General features: G+C 36.8%; 1 protein-coding gene across 1 annotated transcript; it reads left to right on the top strand.

Moving 5' to 3' along the window:
* Positions 1-525: 525 nt before the first annotated feature.
* On the top strand, positions 526-1766 carry LOC135149434 (uncharacterized). The gene is made up of 2 exons (XM_064085160.1): positions 526-778; positions 1408-1766. Exons 1-2 carry the CDS (start codon positions 526-528, stop codon positions 1764-1766), a joined length of 612 nt encoding a protein of 203 aa, XP_063941230.1.
* The last annotated feature ends 17108 nt before the right edge of the window (positions 1767-18874 follow it).

The raw sequence follows: 18874 nt of genomic DNA on the forward strand, positions 1-18874 counted from the left end.
CTAGAAACTAAGCTTAAGGCCTATCAGAATTATGCTTTTCTACGGAAAGATATCTTGGATAGTCAAAGGGTCGAAAAGAAGGTTGCTATTGGCCTTGACTATAGCTCTTTGGAAAGTTCCAAAAGAAAGAAGAGAAAAGAGAATGAAAGTATATTTGTTTCAGCTGTAACTGAGAATGCTCCTGAAGAAACAAATATACCTAAGATTCTAAAGAACACCAAGACCCCTATCCTTAGAAAAACACAAACAGAACCTCTGATAGAAAAAGATCTTATCATTAAGGAAGAATTAAAAAATGAGGAAGTTGTTATGCCTCAAGCAAAATAGGAAACACAAGACGTACCTTCTAATCCCCAAGTTAGAGAAGATTCTGATAAATCTGGATTAGGTAGTACAAGTTTCAACAAAAAGAAGAACAACAAAAATGGCAAGCTAGATGCTAAAAAAACCAACTCTAGGACTCCCAGTGCTAGAAAGGTTTGTGATAATTGCAATTTCACTAGTCATCTTACTCATGCATGTAAAATGACTAAAGTAGATACCCTTGCTACTTGCATGCCTAACTCTGTTAACATGAATGATGTTCATTTGCCGTGTGGAAGAGTAGGTTGCATGCAATATGCTATGAATATGATGTCTGCATGTTTTACCATGTTAAATGCATCTTTTTCTGCATCATCTACTATGAATGTGAATATGCCTGTATCTCATGTTGCCCCTGTGGCAAAGACTACTAGTCCTTCTAAGAAGAAGGAGACTCCTAACTCCAAGTCTAAAGGCAATTCTGCTAAGACTAAAAAGGAGAAGGGTCCAGTCACCCCTGAACAAGCACATGTTAAATCATATTCTGTTGATACTCCTGTTTCTACTAAACCACCTAGACCCAAGAACGTCTGGGTACCAAAGAAAGTTTAATCCATTTGTGAATGCAGGGCACAGGAAAGAAAAGCAAAGTTGTGTAGGTTCTTGATAGTGGTTGTTCAAGACACATGACTGGAGAAAAGTCTCTGCTCAGAGATGTGGTTATGAGAACCGGCCCGATTGTAGTCTTTGGAGATGACAGCAAAGGATTCACAACGGGATATGGTAAGCTGAAAGTTGGAAATGTCATCATTGAAGATATTTCTCTGGTGGAAGGACTCAAACACATTTTACTGAGTATCAGTCAGTTCTGTGACAAAGGATACGATGTAATCTTTCAGTAAGAAATCTGCTTGATTCAAAACCGGAAGAACAAGGATCTTACCCTCCATGGTGTAAGAAAATCAAGTTTGTTTATAGCCGACATAGATTCAGCAAGCAAGGGGGAGGTCAAGTGTTTCTATAGCAAGGCCTCTGCTGATGATAGTTGTTTATGGCATCGGAAGCTCTCACATTTAAATTACTTTAAGACTATGAATTCTTTAGTCAAAAGGGAACTGGTGAGAGGACTGCCGCAGAAAGTATTTTGTCAAGAAGGACTCTGCGATGCATGTGAAAAAGGAAAGTCAAAGAAAGCATCACACATAAGCAAATGCATGACTGGCATTGGTTCACCCCTTCAACTGATTCATATGGATCTGTTTGGACCTGTCAACATTCCTTCAATATTAAGGAAAAGATATGCTCTTGTGATCGTCGATGACTACTCAAAATACATATGGGTATTATTCTTACATACAAAGGATGAAGCAGCACAAGTCATCATTGATCATATCAAAAAGATTGAGAAGGAAGCAAACTTGCCAGCAAGGGCAATTAGGTCAGACAATGGGACGATTTTGTAATGCTGTTCTAAATGAATTCTGTACTGATAAGAGTATCTCTCGTCAGTATTCATCTCCAAGGACTCCACAACAAAATGATGTCGTAGAAAGGAAGAACAGAACCTTGATTGAAGCAGCAAGGACAATGATTAGTCAATCAAGACTTCCAGTCTATTTCTGGGCTGAAGCTGTGAACACTGCTTGCTACACTCAAAATCGTACCCTAACTAACAAAGATTGGACAAGACCCATTATCAAGTTGTTAGGAATCAATAATTTTTGATGATAACATAAGCATTTTGTAACATGTCTTATTTAGAATCTTTATCAAATTTCAGTTGTAATTGTTATACTTCTTGTCTTTGGGAATTATCAACGGATGGGTAGAATAGGATGGCTAATTGTAAATATCCAATGCCATTTAATTTTATCTAAGTGAAGGATATTCAACTGATGAGATGTAACTATTCAACTGATGAAGACTGGGTCATGTTTCAACTGATGAAAACCAAGCATTCAACTGAAGACAAAGTATTCAACTGATGATGCTAAGGAATTCAACTTATGAGACTGAAACAGCATTCAACTGATGAAGTCTTTAATTCGTTCAACTGATGAAAGAACTCTCAACTGATGAAGTCAAGAGCAGTTGAAAGTAACCAGAACTTTCAACTGATGAAGCAAAGAGCAGTTGAAAGTGACTAGAGCTTAAGTCTGACAAATCACATGGATCGAGAATCACATGGATCGAATTACACTAAAATAGACATGGAAGCCTGATTAGGAAAATAAGGAAGGAGCAGAAACATTCTTATCTCATGTAATGCAATCTGGATCAAATCAAGATGATGGTCAAAGATGAAGACATCTCAGAAAGCATGCATAAGACAAAGATGTGCAGCATTGTTTTAGATTAGAGTGCAATTTGTATTCTAGTTAAAAAGCTTTGTAAAACTTGGAGTATATAACCAAGCTAGTAGCATCAGTTGAACTTGTTCGAAAAACTTGAGAGAATATCTGAGAGTTAGAAACTGTTCAAGTGATGAACCTGCAGCTGTGCGAATTGTAATCAATCCACAGATTCTTATATATAAAATCTCACGGGTGGATCATTCAATCCACCCGTATTTTTAATACTTGGTGTTTTTATGTTTGTTGTTTTAAAGTGTTTGTTCTTGAATCTTTTATTTTTGTAAAAGATTGTATTCAACCCCCCCTTCTACAATCTTTCTTATAGTTGGTGTAAAATAACAATTGGTATCTGTATTTTTAATACTTGGTGTTTTTCTGTTTGTTGTTCTAAAGTGTTTTTTCTTGAATCTTTTATTTTTGTAAAAGATTGTATTCAACCCTCCCTTCTACAATCTTTCTTATAGTTGGTGTAAAATAACATTTGGTATCAGAGCGAGGTTCCCAACAAATAGGGAAAAAGATCAACACTGCTAAAGAAAGATGGGAAAGAAGGATGCTGGAGTGAAGATTCCTGTTCTTGACAAAGACAACTACTTTCACTGGAAAGTAAGAATGCATCTGCATTTGTTGTCTATTGAAGAAAGTTATGTGAACTGCATTGAGAAAGGACCTCATGTCCCAATGAAGGTCTGCACCAGTATGGGAGCTGATGGTGAAGATATGGTAGGAAAAATGGTTCCAAAACCTATCCATGAGTATTCTCAAGAAGATACTGAAGAAGTGCACAAGGACAAGAAAACCATGAACCTTCTGTTTAATGGTTTGGATCAAGAAATGATTGATAGTGTTATTAGCTGCACAAGTGCTAAAGAAGTTTAGGACACCATCAGGATCATCTGTGAAGGGAATGAGCAAGTAAGAGAAAACAAAATGCAGTTTCTGATTCAACAATATGAGTCATTCCATTTCAAGGCTGGTGAAAGTTTGAGTGACACATTTAACAGATTTCAAAAACTGTTAAATGGTCTGAAACTTTTTGGAAGAGTATATCAGGTTAAAGATTCAAACTTGAAGTTCTTGAGAGCTCTTCCCAAAGAATGGAAACCCATGACAGAATCTCTCAGAAAAACTCAAGAATTTAAAGACTACACTCTAGAGAGACTGTATGGAACTCTGAAGACTTATGAGCTTGAAATGGAACAAGATGAAGAAATAGAGAAAATCCAAAAGAAAGGGTATTCATCTGTGGCTTTAGTTGCATCTCTTGATGAAACTGTCATGGACAAGGGAAAATCTCAAGTTGAAGAAACTGAGAAGTTGGTCAAAGAAGAGAGCTCAGAATCAAGTAAAGGAAAAGGAAAAGATGTAGCTGATTCTGATGAAGAAAGTGATGGGATTGATGAGCACTTAGCCTTCCTATCAAGAAGATTCTCCAAACTGAAATTCAAGAAGAATTTCAACCCTGCAAAATCATTTAAAGGCAACTCCAAGCCTGATAGAAGCATGGTGGACAGATCCAAATTCAAGTGCTTCAACTGTGGAAATGCAGGTCACTTTGCTAATGAATGCAGAAAGCCAAAAGCTGAGAAGAGATCCAGTGATCATATGGATTACAAAAAGAAATATTATGAACTTCTCAAGCAAAAAGAAAGAGCATTCATTACAAAAGATGATTGGGAAGCTGGAGATGATTCTAAAGATGAAGAGGAGTTTGTCAATCTTGCTCTAATGGCCAACTCCACAGATCAAGAAGAAAACACCGGAAGCAGCAGTCAGGTATTCACTACAAACTTAGTAGAGTTAACTAAAGATGAATGCAATGCTACTATCAATGAAATGTCTACTGAGTTATATCATTTGCATGTCTCTTTGAAATCTCTTACTAAGGAAAATTGTAGAATTAAGGAAGCTAACACCTTTCTTAGTGATAGAAACAGTGCTCTAGAAACTCAATTCATTGAGTTTGAAAGACTGAAGATTGAATGTCAAACAGCCAAGGATGATCTTTTGGCTGTATTAGAAAGAGAAGAGATCATAAGAAAACAGCTTTATAAGGTTCAAGAAATTATAGCTAAATGGAAATCTGGGAGAGATGTTTCCACTAATATCATCAACATGCAAGGTAGAGAAACCTTTGTGGAGAATGAATGGAAAAGGAATAAGAAAGCTCTTGAGATCTCTGAGATCAGTTCAAGTGATGAGAATACTGATGATGATCATCAGTTGAAAAGTAAAGCTTCAACTGATGAGAATCATCAGTTGAACAAAAACTCATCAGTTGACAAGAAAGTTCTCAAGAAACTCAACAAGAAATATGGTCCTGTTAAGAAGAACTTTGTTAAAGGTGAGAATATTTCTTCTAAGACTAGTGAAAGTGTCAACAACACTCATAATTCTAGTGATAAGACCAAGAAGAAATTGGATGCTAGTGAGCTTAAATCAGAAGAGACTAAGAAGAATAAAGGGAATAGAAATGGTAAAATTTGAGTCAATAAGCACACTAATTACACACCCAATGCCAGTGCTCCTAGGAAAACTTGCAGTAAATGTGGTAGTGTAAATCACTTATCTGCTAATTGTAAAACTGTGATTGCTCCTAATTTATCATTGCCTATTCCCATGCCATCTGTTCCTCACATGAACTTATCTGCTATGAACATGATGCCTGGTTTATTGCCTCACAATTCATATTCTCAGCCTAGCATGTCATATATGTTCAATGCATATTTCAATGCTTTTAACATGCCTCAATTCCATTCAAACCTGCATGGTATAAACAATGTATGCATGCCTCAAATGCCTGTGTATAAGAACAATGTTGAAATTCTAATTTCTCAACCAAAACCCAAGATTGAATCACTTCAATCCAAGGGAAAAGTTGAGAATGAAGGAAAAGCTGTTAAGACTAACAAATCTGGACCCAAAGCAATTTGGGTACCAAAATCAACTTGATCTGTTTTTGAAATGTGTGCAGGGAAACCATAAGAAGAATTTGTGGTACTTAGATAGTGGATGCTCTAGGCACATGACTGGTAATTCTTCCCTGCTCACAAAGTTTGTAGAGAAAGCTGGCCCTAGCATTACCTTTGGAGATGACAACAAAGGGTATACTATGGGATATGGCTTGATAGCAAAAGAGAATGTCATCATAGATGAGGTTGCATTGGTGTCTGGTCTTAAGCATAATTTGCTTGGCATCAGTCAACTCTGTGACAAAGGATACAAAGTTAATTTCACTCCTGCAGCCTGTGTTGTCACCAAAGGAGATGACAGCAATGTGGTACTAATTGGACAAAGGAAAGGAAATGTGTATGTAGCTGACTTCAATTCTGTCAAGTCTGAATCAATCACTTGTTTTCTCAGCAAAGCAAGCTCAGATGACAGTTGGCTATGGCACAAAAGATTGTCTCATTTAAACTTCAAGACACTAAATGAGCTAGTCAAGAAGGATTTGGTAAGAGGAATACCAAAGCTGGAATTCTCCAAAGATGGTCTGTGTAGAGCTTGTCAGCAAGGAAAGCAAAAGAGAAGCTCTTTCAAAAGCAAATCTCTTTAATGAATTGTGAAACCTCTTCAGCTCCTGCATATGGATTTGTTTGGACCAGTCAATATAATGTCCATTTCAAAGAAGAAATATTGTCTAGTGATTGTTGATGATTTTTCAAAATTTACTTGGACTTTCTTCCTACATTCTAAGGATGAAGCTGGGAAAATCATTATCAATCATATCAAGGCATTAGACAACAATCCAGATGTCAAAGTTGAAAGAATAAGAAGTGATAATGGAACAGAATTCAAGAATTCTGTGATGAAAGAATTTTGTGAAGATAAGGGAATTATTCATGAGTTTTCTGCACCAAGAACTCCACAACAAAATGGTGTGGTAGAAAGGAAGAATAGAACTCTCATTGAGGCTGCAAGAACCATGATTAATGAAGCTCAACTTCCAACCTATTTTTGGGCTGAAGCTGTGAACACTGCTTGTTTTACTCAAAACATTTTTCTAATTACCAAACCTCACAATCTAACTCCTTTTCAACTCTTCAAGGGAAAGAAGCCAACAATTAGCTTTCTTCATGTATTTGGATGCAAGTGTTATGTTCAAAGAAATCAAGGTGAAAATCTTGGAAAATTTGAAGCCAAAGCAGATGAAGCTATTTTTGTTGGATATTCTAATGGAAAATCATTTAGAGTATACAATCTGAGAACCAACATTGTTATGGAATCAATTCATGTAGTTTTTGATGAAAAAAAGATTCAAGGATTGACAGATGAAGGATTTCATGATAATCTCAGATTTGAGAATGAAGGTGAAGGTGATCTATATGATAGTGATGATGATGATGATTCTGTTCAAAATGCTGGAATTAACCCTGGAATTAATATTCCAACTGATGAGACCTTAGTGCAAGAGACAACTGCTATTGAAAACTCAACCGAAGCATCAGTTGAAACTACATTGGAGGCTTCAGTTGAAACCCCTCAAGGATCATAAGTTGAAAGAGTGTCTCAAAATTTCAATCAATCTAGAAATAATGAGATGTCAAATTTAGGGGGAGTTTTTCAACATGGAAATCTGAACTATAACAATGAAGCTACATCATCAAGACAATCACTTCCACCTCAAAGAAAATGGACAAGGGATCATCCTTTTGAATTAATTATTGGAGATGCAAATGCATCTGTACAAACAAGGAGAGCCACTCAAGATGAATGTTTGTACAGTGTATTTCTTTCACAGGATGAACCTAAAGTAATAGAAGATGCTCTCAAAGATGCTGACTGGGTTCTTGCTATGCAAAAAGAATTAAATCAATTTGAGAGAAACAAAGTATGGAAGCTGGTACCCAAGCCTAAAAATAGAACAATTGTAGGCACAAGGTGGGTATTCAGAAACAAGATGGATGAGAATGGAGTTGTCACCAGAAACAAAGCAAGACTTGTGGCTAAAGGATACTCTCAATCTGAGAGAATTGATTTTGATGAGACATTTGCACCAGTTGCAAGATTGTAAGCCATAAGAATTTTCTTGGCCTATGCTGCTCATGCAAATTTCAAGGTTTATCAAATGGATGTCAAAAGTGCTTTTCTAAATGGTGAACTGGAAGAGGAGGTGTATGTGAGTCAACCTCCTGGTTTTGAAGATCCAGAATTTCCAGAGTATGTTTACTTTTTATTAAAAGCACTTTATGGATTAAAGCAGTCACCAAGGGCATGGTATGACACTCTATCTCAATTCTTGTTAGATAATCATTTTTCCAGAGGAACTGTGGATAAAACACTATTTTACAGAATTGTAAATGGTGCCTTTATTTTAGTTCAAATTTATGTAGATGATATAATTTTTTGTTCTACAGATGAGAGACTTTGCAAAAAGTTTGCTAATCTAATGAAAAGTCAGTATGAAATGAGCATGATGGGAGAGCTCACCTACTTTCTTGGTTTACAAGTTAAATAAGTAAATGATGGTATATTCATAAATCAAACTAAGTACATCTACGATTTACTTAAAAAGTTTGATTTAATGGATTGTAAAGAAGCTAAGACTCCCATGCCAACTGCCACCAAATTGGAGTTAAGTCCTAATGAGAAATCTGTGGACATCTCTAATTATAGAGGCATGGTTGGTTCTCTTTTATATCTGACAGCTAGTAGACCAGGTATTATGTTTTCTACATGCCTCTCTGCTAGATTTCAATCTGATCCTAAAGAATCACATCTTATTGCTATAAAAAGAACATTCGGATATCTTAAGGGAACACCAAATCTTGGTATTTGGTACCCTAAAGACTCTGGATTTGATCTAATTGGATATTCAGATGCTGATTTTGCAGGATGCAAAATTGATAGAAAAAGTACAACAGGCACATGTCAATTTCTTGGAGATAGGCTGATTTCTTGGTTTAGCAAAAAGCAACACTCTGTTTCAACCTCTACAGCTGAGGCTGAATACATTGCAGCTGGAAGTTGTTGTGCACAAATATTGTGGATGAGAAATCAATTACTTGATTATGGTTTAACTCTCTCAAAAATCCCAATATTTTGTGACAACACCAGTGCTATTGCTATAACTGAAAATCCAGTACAACACTCAAGAACCAAGCATATTGACATCAAATATCACTTCATAAGAGAACATGTGATGGCTGGTACAGTTGAAATACATTTTGTTCCAAGTGAAGAACAAATTGCATATATTTTCACAAAGCCTCTTGATGAATCCACATTCACAAGGTTGGTAAGTAAATTAGGTATGTTAAATTTCTCCTAATTTATAGTGAATTTTTCTGTAATTTGGCAGCCAGAATTTGACTAATTTTGATTTCTCAAAATTAAGTTAGTCATAATTCTGGATAAAATGTGTAATACTTCAACTGATGAAATAGTGAAATTGTTTCAACTGATATTTGAAACAATACTCTCGTGTCTTGTTTTTCATTCAACTGATGACACTAGTTGAAAACACTTTCAACTGATCATCATCAGTTGAATAAGAAGTTTAAAGAGGCGCTTATTTCATCCGTTGAAAATATTATCAGATATGAGCCGTTGAAATTTCTTTTATGTCTCTCCTGCTTTATACACACGATCGTGTGTGTAATTTTTATAGAGTTAAATAAGAGTTATTTCTTCTCAACGGTAATTTCTCAGCCAATCACAACAATTTTCTGAGAAAGCATTTAAGTGTTTTAATTTATTTTCATCTCTTTTCACTTCACTCTTTCGAATTCACAAACCCCCCCTTCTCTCTCTGTGGAAAGAAAACTTTCATCTTCTTTAAGCTTTTTCTTATAACTGCAATGGCACCAATGAAGAAATACATTTCTCCCACTAACTTCATCTATGAGAAGAACAACTTTGCATCATTTGTGGGCACTAAGGCAGTAGAAGAGAAGGAGTATCACAAGATGATGGAGTTCATCAAATCAAGTCAACTATCTCATGCCATGCTCTCAACTCCCACTGTCTACCATGAAGTTGTGGAAGAGATATGGACTACGGCTGAGTTTAATAGTGAGGATGACACTATCTCTTTCTCTCTCAAAAATACTGTTCATGTAATTAACTGTGATGTTATGAATGCATGCTTTAAAATACCTGAAAACACTGTTACAACCTTGCCTTCTGACATTCAGTTAGTTAATATGCTATATGCCATGAACTATGTGTTGCCCACTGATGCATTAGGTAAAATTGAGAGGAGTGGTCTTAGGAGAGAGTGAAGTTATTTGTGTGATGCTTTTGTGAAATTTTCTTCTGGTAAAATTAGTAATTTTAATGCTATTACCTCTCAGATTTTGCAGATGCTTTACATGTTTTTAACTAATGAGTATTATAATTTTGGTACTTTGATGATCCATGAAATTGGGGAGAAGTTAGGTGATAAGGTTGATAGACCTAGGAATATCTACTATGTTAGATTTCTGATGATGCTGGCTGATCATGTTGATGATAAGCTAGTCATCTCTAACCAGGAAGCCAAGCTTCCAAGTTTTGTACAGGAAAAGAGGGTATTCAAGGACCTCTTAAGGATGAATCTATACCCCTTTTTAGAGGTGGTCTACCTGCCAATCATGGAGGCTGGAAAAGAAAAAGAGGTACATGGCTTTCCTATTACTCCTTCTCAACCCTCACCTTCTTTGCTTTCTGCCATCAGGGCTGTTGAGGAGGCCCATCAACAGTCCACACAAGTGGCACAACCATCAAAATCCAAATCTTCCAAACCAACCTCTGGTGCCTCCCAAAAGGCATCTGTTGTAAAATCTAAGAAGCACAAACCTGAGGGGAGTGTGATTGGAGGAAGTGAGGGGGAGGGAAAGGGTGAAAATCAAAGAAACCCTGAGGATAAGGCTGGAGAGATGAGTGATAACCAGCCTAGCCACTCTGCAGTCTCCCAAAAGACTGTAGAGCTTAAAAAGGATTCTACCTCATCCCTAGCAGCATCCTCCCAAAAGGATGTTGCTATTGAAAATAGTCCCCATCCAGGGACACAGCAAAAGAGGGGGAGGGACACTACTTCTTCACCTATAAAAGCCTATGGGAGAAAGAAGCTCAAAGGTGATAAGTCAAAGCACTCTGCACACACACAGGCATCTATTCTGGATTTCATGCCTGTAACTTCTCAAAGTCAGCTTGATGTGACTCCAATAAATGTGGAGTCACAGCCCCCTTCTTCTTCTCAACCTATCTTGCACATTCATGATCTCACTATAGCTACAGCTCAAACACATTCCCCCACCTCTTCTGTGGATGTGGAGTTAATCCACACCACACTTGTAAATTCTCCATCTTTGGACTTCATGGAGAAGCCCCTCTCTGAGATTGATCATCATCATTTTGATGATTTGTTGGATCTTTCTCACCCAATTTCTTCTACTGTGACAATGTGTTCTCTGGACTTACATTGAAAATCAATCACCACAGACTCAACTGTCACAGCTTCTTTGCCCTTTTCTTCTTCATCTTCAACTGATCTCCTTCATCAGTTGAATAGTGTTTGTCCTTCAACTGATGTGCTTGACAGCCTTCATCAGTTGAAAGCATCTACTACTCATGTTTTAACTGATGTCCCTCATTAGTTGACAACTGCTGCTACTTCAACTAATCTACCTTTCTCTACAGCAGTTGATCACATGGTAGCACAAATACTCTTAGGATTGAGTGATGTGAGCTCAGGAGTGGAGAGGCAGCCTTGGGTGCTGGCAAAAGGAGAGGGAGTGGAGAGTCTGGCAATTTCTTCTAGCCAGGAAAAAGGAGAGGAACTGAATGGCCCTTTCGAAAGGGTAAGTGAGGGAGAAGTAAGGTGTGTGGTGAGCCAAGGGGAGCCCTTGATGCAAGAAAAGAGAGAAAATGAGAGAAATGCAGGTGTCAAAGAAGGGTTTAGTGAGCAAGCTTATCAAGCTGAATATAGATCCTTATTGGATAGTGTGCCACTAGACCCTGAGACTTTTACTCATGGGATGTCTGCTGTTCAAGCTTTTGCAAGGATGGACAATCAAGCAGCTGAGAGGAGTTTAAATCTCATTCACACTACATCATCCATGCTTAGAGCAAAGGAGGCACTTGCAACTCTGCCTGCCAATGCTGGTGATGATTTCCATTATGATGATAGTGATGAAGACCTCAATGAAGCTCTTGAGGATTCTCTTGGTGAAGAGCCTACAGTCTCTCTTCCATCTTGGCTCTCCATTCAGTCTGCCAATGCAACTGCAGTCAGTCTTGAGTTGAAAAGGCAAGCCACATCACTTCTCCATCCACAAGCTGGGAGCTCTTCTTCTTCTCCATCCATTACTGCTACTTTTTCCAGTCAAGCCCTTGAAAATCTCAGACTGCACAAGTATCAGTCTCTCCATTTCCAGAAAGAAGCTGAACATCTTAACTCTCTCATCACATCTGTTAAAACAGACTTATCTAAACAGATTGATGAGAAGTTCTCTACTCAGGTCAAAACTGCACTGTCTACATTTGAAAAGAAGCAAGCTCAATTGGAAAAGCAAGTGGCAGCTCTGGAAAAAAATGTTCAAGTTTTAAACTCAAGAATGGAAGAGATGCTCCAACACCAAAGGGTGCAAACTGGACTTCTCCAACATCTTCTTTTGGCATCTGGCATTTCTCTTCCCAGTCCTTCTGTTGCACTTGATGCTAACAAAAGGGGGGAGAAAGAACCCTTGCCTTCTCCTGCAGAGTTGGTGAGCAGAATTCCTCCTCCTTTCCATACTGCTAAAGAACAGAAGAGGCTTGAAAAACTTGCAGCTTTGGACTCCATAGAAAAGAGATTGGCTCTGTTGGATAAGAAAGCTTCAGCAACTTCAAATTCACAATCTACATCTGCAGTTCCAACCTCTTTTCCCACAACAACTACAATTCTCAGGGTAATCACACCTGAAATTGTCATGCCTTCAAAGAAAGAAAAGGGTGAGCCATCATTTGTGAATGAATTCAAAGCCACCCTATTTCCAAATAGTTGTGGTTACTCTAGGCCTGGAAAAGACTCAAGTTCAATCTACTTTCCACCAGCCAGGTCTGACAAGAATGAGTATAAGCTTTTGGGCCAAGAAATTAAGAGCTACAAAGACTCTACAGATGTGGCTTTAAAATCACATTTTGCCATCATCTACAGAGAAGGCCAAAAGTTGTTTATTGGAACTGGCCATCCTCACTACTCATTTGAAAAAGCTGAAGAGGTGGCCAGAGACTGTGAAAGAAAAGAGTATGAGTCTCAACTCTCTTTGAATCAAGAAATAGAGGTTGATGAAAGATATGCTATTGAGCTTGAAGAGGAGTTGGCAGCTGAACTACAAAGTGAAAATAGATTGGCTCTTGAAAATTCTCCAAAGAAAAAGAGGGTCAAGTCTAGATCAAAGATACCTGAGGCTGCCAAGAGAAGAGAAGAAGTGCCTGAAAAGTCTGTACCTATCTCAAAACCTTCTTCTCCAATCAAAGACACCACAGTGATGCATCCAGATGTCAACTTCCATGATGAGCCAATAATGCCAAAGGAGGAACCAATTGATCTTGACAATATTCCAATCCCAGCCTTTCTTGTTCAAGAAACTCCAAAACCAAAGAAGAAAGTGAAGTCTGTGGCTAAGAGAATGGCTAACCCTCCAAAACCTCTAAAAGAACCTAAAAATCCAGATGACTATCTTGTCATTGCCAATATTGAAGAAATTTCTGAGTTAGAGCTGGAGTTGGATGATCTTCAAGAAGTCAGAGGAATAGAAGCAACTTCCAAGCTTCCTGAAAGATTGGTATTCTCACACAAAAGCAAAGGTGATGTCACCTGGCCTCTTCACAGGGTTCTGAGTTCTGAAGGATTCAGTTCTCCAACCAAGATTTATGCGTCCATGAAGAGGACAGGAGGATTTACACCACCTGCCAAGCAGATGGTATTGAAGAGAATCCTTGAAATCAGGAAGGAATGGTCCTCAGATGCTAGTCTACAAAGAAGGCTGAAAATCCCCTACACTGGAAAGAAAATTCACCATGAAACAACTCCAATCATGGAGTTTAGGGACAGTCAAGGTGTTAGGAGATTTTTCAGACCTAAAGATCAACTCAAAGTTGCTAGCTTGAACACTTTGAAGACTCTCCAATCCAAGCGTAACAGACAGGACAGTGATGAAGAATGGTTCTACAGGATTTTTCAGAAACAGATTGATATTCTTGAAGAAAAACCTAAGTCCAGAAGAAGAAGATCTTCTAGGAACAAGTAATCTGCTCAGTCTAGAGGAGCATAATCATCTGTAAATTTTTCTAACTCTTGTATTTAAATTCTGCATTTTATTTTATTTATGTTTTGTTATCATCAAGTGTAGAATTTATGTCTACATCTTCTCCAGTCATAAATTGGGGGAGATTGTTAGGAATCAATAATTTTTGATGATAACATAAACATTTTGTAACATGTCTTATTTAGAATCTTTATCAAATTTCAGTTGTAATTGTTATACTTCTTGTCTTTGGGAATTATCAACGGATGGGTAGAATAGGATGACTAATTGTAAATATCCAATGCCATGTAATTTTATCTAAGTGAAGGATATTCAACTGATGAGATGTAACTATTCAACTGATGAAGACTGGGTCATGTTTCAACTGATGAAAACCAAGCATTCAACTGAAGACAAAGTATTCAACTGATGATGCTAAGGAATTCAACTGATGAGACTGAAACAACATTCAACTGATGAAGTCTGTAATTCGTTCAACTGATGAAAGAACTCTCAACTGATGAAGTCAAGAGCAGTTGAAAGTAACCAGAACTTTCAACTGATGAAGCAAAGAGCAGTTGAAAGTGACTAGAGCTTAAGTCTGACAAATCACATGGATCGAGAATCACATGGATCGAATTACACTAAAATAGACATGGAAGGCTGATTAGGAAAATAAGGAAGGAGCAGAAACATTCTTATCTCATGTAATGCAATCTGGATCAAATCAAGATGATGGTCAAAGATGAAGACATCTCAGAAAGCATGCATAAGACAAAGATGTGCAGCATTGTTTTAGATTAGAATGCAATTTGTATTCTAGTTAAAAAGCTTTGTAAAACTTGGAGTATATAACCAAGTTAGTAGCATCAGTTGAACTTGTTCGAAAAACTTGAGAGAATATCCGAGAGTTAGAAACTGTTCAAGTGATGAACCTGCAGCTGTGCGAATTGTAATCAATCCACAGATTCTTCTATATAAAATCTCACGGGTGGATCATTCAATCCACCCGTATTTTTAATACTTGGTGTTTTTCTGTTTGTTGTTTTAAATTGTTTGTTCTTGAATCTTTTATTTTTGTAAAAGATTGTATTCAACCCCCCTTCTACAATCTTTCTTATAGTTGGTGTAAAATAACAGAAGTAATGGCCAACAGAAAACCATCACTGAGTTACTTTCATGTGTTTGGTGCAAAATGCTACGTTCTAAATGAAGAGCATCTGGGAAAGTTTGATGCTAAAGCTGAAGAAGGCATTTTTCTAGGTTATTCTTTAGAGTCAAAAGCCTATAGGGTTTATCTGATCAATGACGATAAGCTGATTGAAAGCATAAATGTAAGGTTTGATGATACTAAGATCCCCAGTCTCCAAAAGGAAAATGAATCTGATTCTCTAGATTTTGAGAATTTAGATGACATCTACATATGAGGAGATGAACCTGAAACTAATACTAGGGAAACTAATGCAAGTGAAGAAACTACTGATCCTAAACCATCTAGAGGAAGTGTTGGTAACAATACAAACTCAAATGATCATCATGATCACAGTGGTCAGAGTGGAGCATCATCAAATAGAATTAGTATCAGTTCAGGGGGAGCAACTCATGCCAGTGGATCTTCTAGTCATCACACTCAACACAACTATGATTACGGAGAATCATCAAGATTGAATCTGCCAAGACAAAGGGTATGGAGCAGAGACCATCCCATTGAACAAATCATCGGTGATCCATACACGGGAGTGCAGACTAGACAAGCAACTCAAAATGAATGTAACTTTGCTGGGTTCTTGTCACAAACAGAACCAAAGAAATTTGAAGAGGCTCTAAATGATCCAGATTGGGTATCTGCAATGCAGGAAGAACTCAATCAATTTGAAAGGCAGAAAGTCTGGAAGTTGGTGCCAAGACCCAAAGGGAAATCTGTAATTGGCACCAGATAGGTTTTCAGAAACAAACTGGATGAAGATGGTATTGTTACGAGAAATAAGGAAAGACTGGTGGCAAAGGGTTATTCGCAAGAAGAAGGAATCGATTATGATGAGACCTATGCTCTAGTTTCTAGGCTTGAAGTAATTAGGATGTTCTTAGCATTTGCTACACACTCCAACTTCTAAGTATTTCAGATGTATGTGAAAAGTGTATTCGTGAATGGTGATCTAGAGGAGGAGGTCTATGTTGAACAACCCCTTGGGTTTGAGGACAAGGAATTTGAAGATTTCGTTTACTTTCTCTTCAAAGCACTCTATGGCCTCAAGCAAGCCCCTCAGACATGGTATAAAACTCTTTCCAAGTTTCTACTTGAAAATGGTTTCACCAGAGGTATCATCGATAAAACTCTTTTCCATAAAAAACATAAGGATGATATAATCCTGGTACAAGTATATGTCGATGACATTATATTTGGTTCTACTAATGATCTTCTGTGCGAAAGATCTGCTAAGCTTATGCAGAGCAAGTACGAGATGAGCATGATGGGAGAATTGTCCTTCTTCCTAGGACTTCAAGTCATTCAGAAATCTGATGGTATTTTTATCCGTCAATCAAAGTACATCAAGGATCTTCTGAAGAAATATGGAATGGAAGAAGCATCTCCTGCCAAAACCCCTATGCCAACTGCTGCCAAACTTGATCGGGACAAATCTGGTAAGTCAGTTGATGAAAGGCATATGTTAAGCCTATTTGTAATTAAGAGGAATCAACTCAACTCTGATAAGAAAGCAAGTAAATAGCAAATACTGTTATCCGGAATCCGTACGAAGAACGTCAAATGATTTATTGAAGATTTTATGTCAGAAGAATTTCAGGATGCTGCTGCAAACCACTGGAAGAAGTTCATTAATATGATCAAGCCTCAGTGCACAAATAATCTTTTTTAGCACGTCCAGAAGATCAGAAGGTATAAAGTTTCAATACTTTATTTATTCAGAAGATTCCATATTGAGTCAACAAATGAAGAAGAAGAACTAAGAAGACGAAGAATCGACGAACAAGTCACAGCTTCAATGTTTAAATGACAAGGAATATTTAATTGAGCTAGTTACAGATGAACCAGACAGTACATTTGTGTATCAGCTCATCAGATTAAATATTCTACGTCAAAAGAAAGTGGCCGTTCATTCAAGTCGAAGATCTTAATTGTTTACAGAAGACTGAAGACTCTGAAGAAGAAGAAAAGGGATAATTGATTATCTAATTATTTATTTCACTTCTCAAAATAATTATATTGGATGTGTAATTTATTTATTAAATTAATTCTATCTCGAATTAATTTAATTTATGAATTTATGCATTTAAAATAATTAAGTGAATATTAATTGGTTAATTAATTAAAGGGAAAATGGATTGTCTACTTGTAAAACACAAGGAAAGACAATCTATTTGATTGTCTACTTGGAAAACTACAAGGAAAGACAATCTAAAGGATTGTCTAAATGTTTAATCAAAAGGAAAGACAATCCAAGGCTTTGTCTTGTTAAATCAACAAGGTAAGACAATAACTATGATTGTCTTACCTCTTCCTTTTCCTTCCAACAGAAGGAAAGACAATCCTTGAGATTGTCTTACCTTCTCATTAGATTGTCTTACCTTCCCATTTCATTGTCTTGCCTTAGCTTAAGTTGTCTTGCCTTGCTTGTTTTGGCAAGACAAAGTGCTAAATTGTCTTAGCCACCACTAGATTGTCTTTGCACCATTGTCTTGCCTAGTTCATGGGATTTGCCTATAAATATGGCCTCCCCCCATTCATTTGTTCTTGTTCAAAGTGCTTGTAAGCTTTCAAGTTGTGCTAAACTTGCTATTCGTTAAAACCACAGTTTACTGTGCTTTGATCATTCGGTTGTTTTGTTCCACCGAGTTAGAATACTTTCTGTCAAATTTATTCTACGAACTAGCGGACATTAAAACGAACCATATTAATTATATAACGACTTAAAACATTGTTATATTAATTAATCTTAATCTGATTAACAAGTTACATTCCAATCAGATTTATTCCGCCGCGATTATTTTTAGTGACGATTGTATTCAACCCCCCCTTCTACAATCGTTCCAGGACCTAACAATTGGCATCAGAGCGGTTGATACCATTTTACCGTATCAGATCCTATACAAACTCTGTAACGTCCAAATATTTTTTATTCGAATTAATTTTATTCCAAAAATTGATTTTGATTAAAAATATTTTTCTTTCAAAAATCCAAATCTCTTCCAAACACTATTCACATTAAATCCAAATATTTTTTAATTCGAATTAATTTTTTTTTAAAAAAAATTAATTTTGATTTAAAGTATTTTTCTTTCAAAAATCCAAATCTCTTCCAAACACTATTCACTTCAAATTTAAATATTTTTAATTCGAATTAATTTTTTTTAAAAAAAAATTAATTTTGATTTAAAATATTTTTCTTTCAAAAATCCATTTCTCATCCAAACACTATTCACTTTAAATCCTTAAAAATGAGTACCCAAAAGATCAGTAGCATTAAAATCCCACCGTTCAGCCAAGAACACTTTGGCCTATGGAAAAGGCACATGTTCCTATTCCTCCGAACAGCGAACAGAAAATACATCGGGATTTTGGACAAAGGTGTTACTACTCCGATGAATGTCATATTAGCACACGAAGAGGATGGTGTGTTAATACCTCATCAGGTCATTCCGAAAGAACTTTCTGAGTACACAGATGAAGAGAGTGAACAGATGAACTTAGATGACGCTCTTCAACTAATTTTGGTTGAATCTCTAAATCCAGTGATGTACAATGCTGTTGTAAATTGTACAAACGCCAAGCAAATCTGGGATACATTAGAGATTATCAATGAAGGCTCAGAGGAAGTTAGGGAAAACAAGAAAGAGATACTGATGGCTCAGTATGAACAATTTGGTTCCAATCCCGGAGAAGGGATTTTAGAAGTATTTATCAGACTTAATAATTTGATAAATAATTTAAATCTGAATGGGAAATTCTATGACAAGAAAGAGGTCAACATGAAGTTCCTTTTAACA

Source organism: Daucus carota, chromosome 9 (genome assembly GCF_001625215.2).
Source record: "Daucus carota subsp. sativus chromosome 9, DH1 v3.0, whole genome shotgun sequence".
NCBI classification, from domain to species: domain Eukaryota; kingdom Viridiplantae; phylum Streptophyta; class Magnoliopsida; order Apiales; family Apiaceae; genus Daucus; species Daucus carota.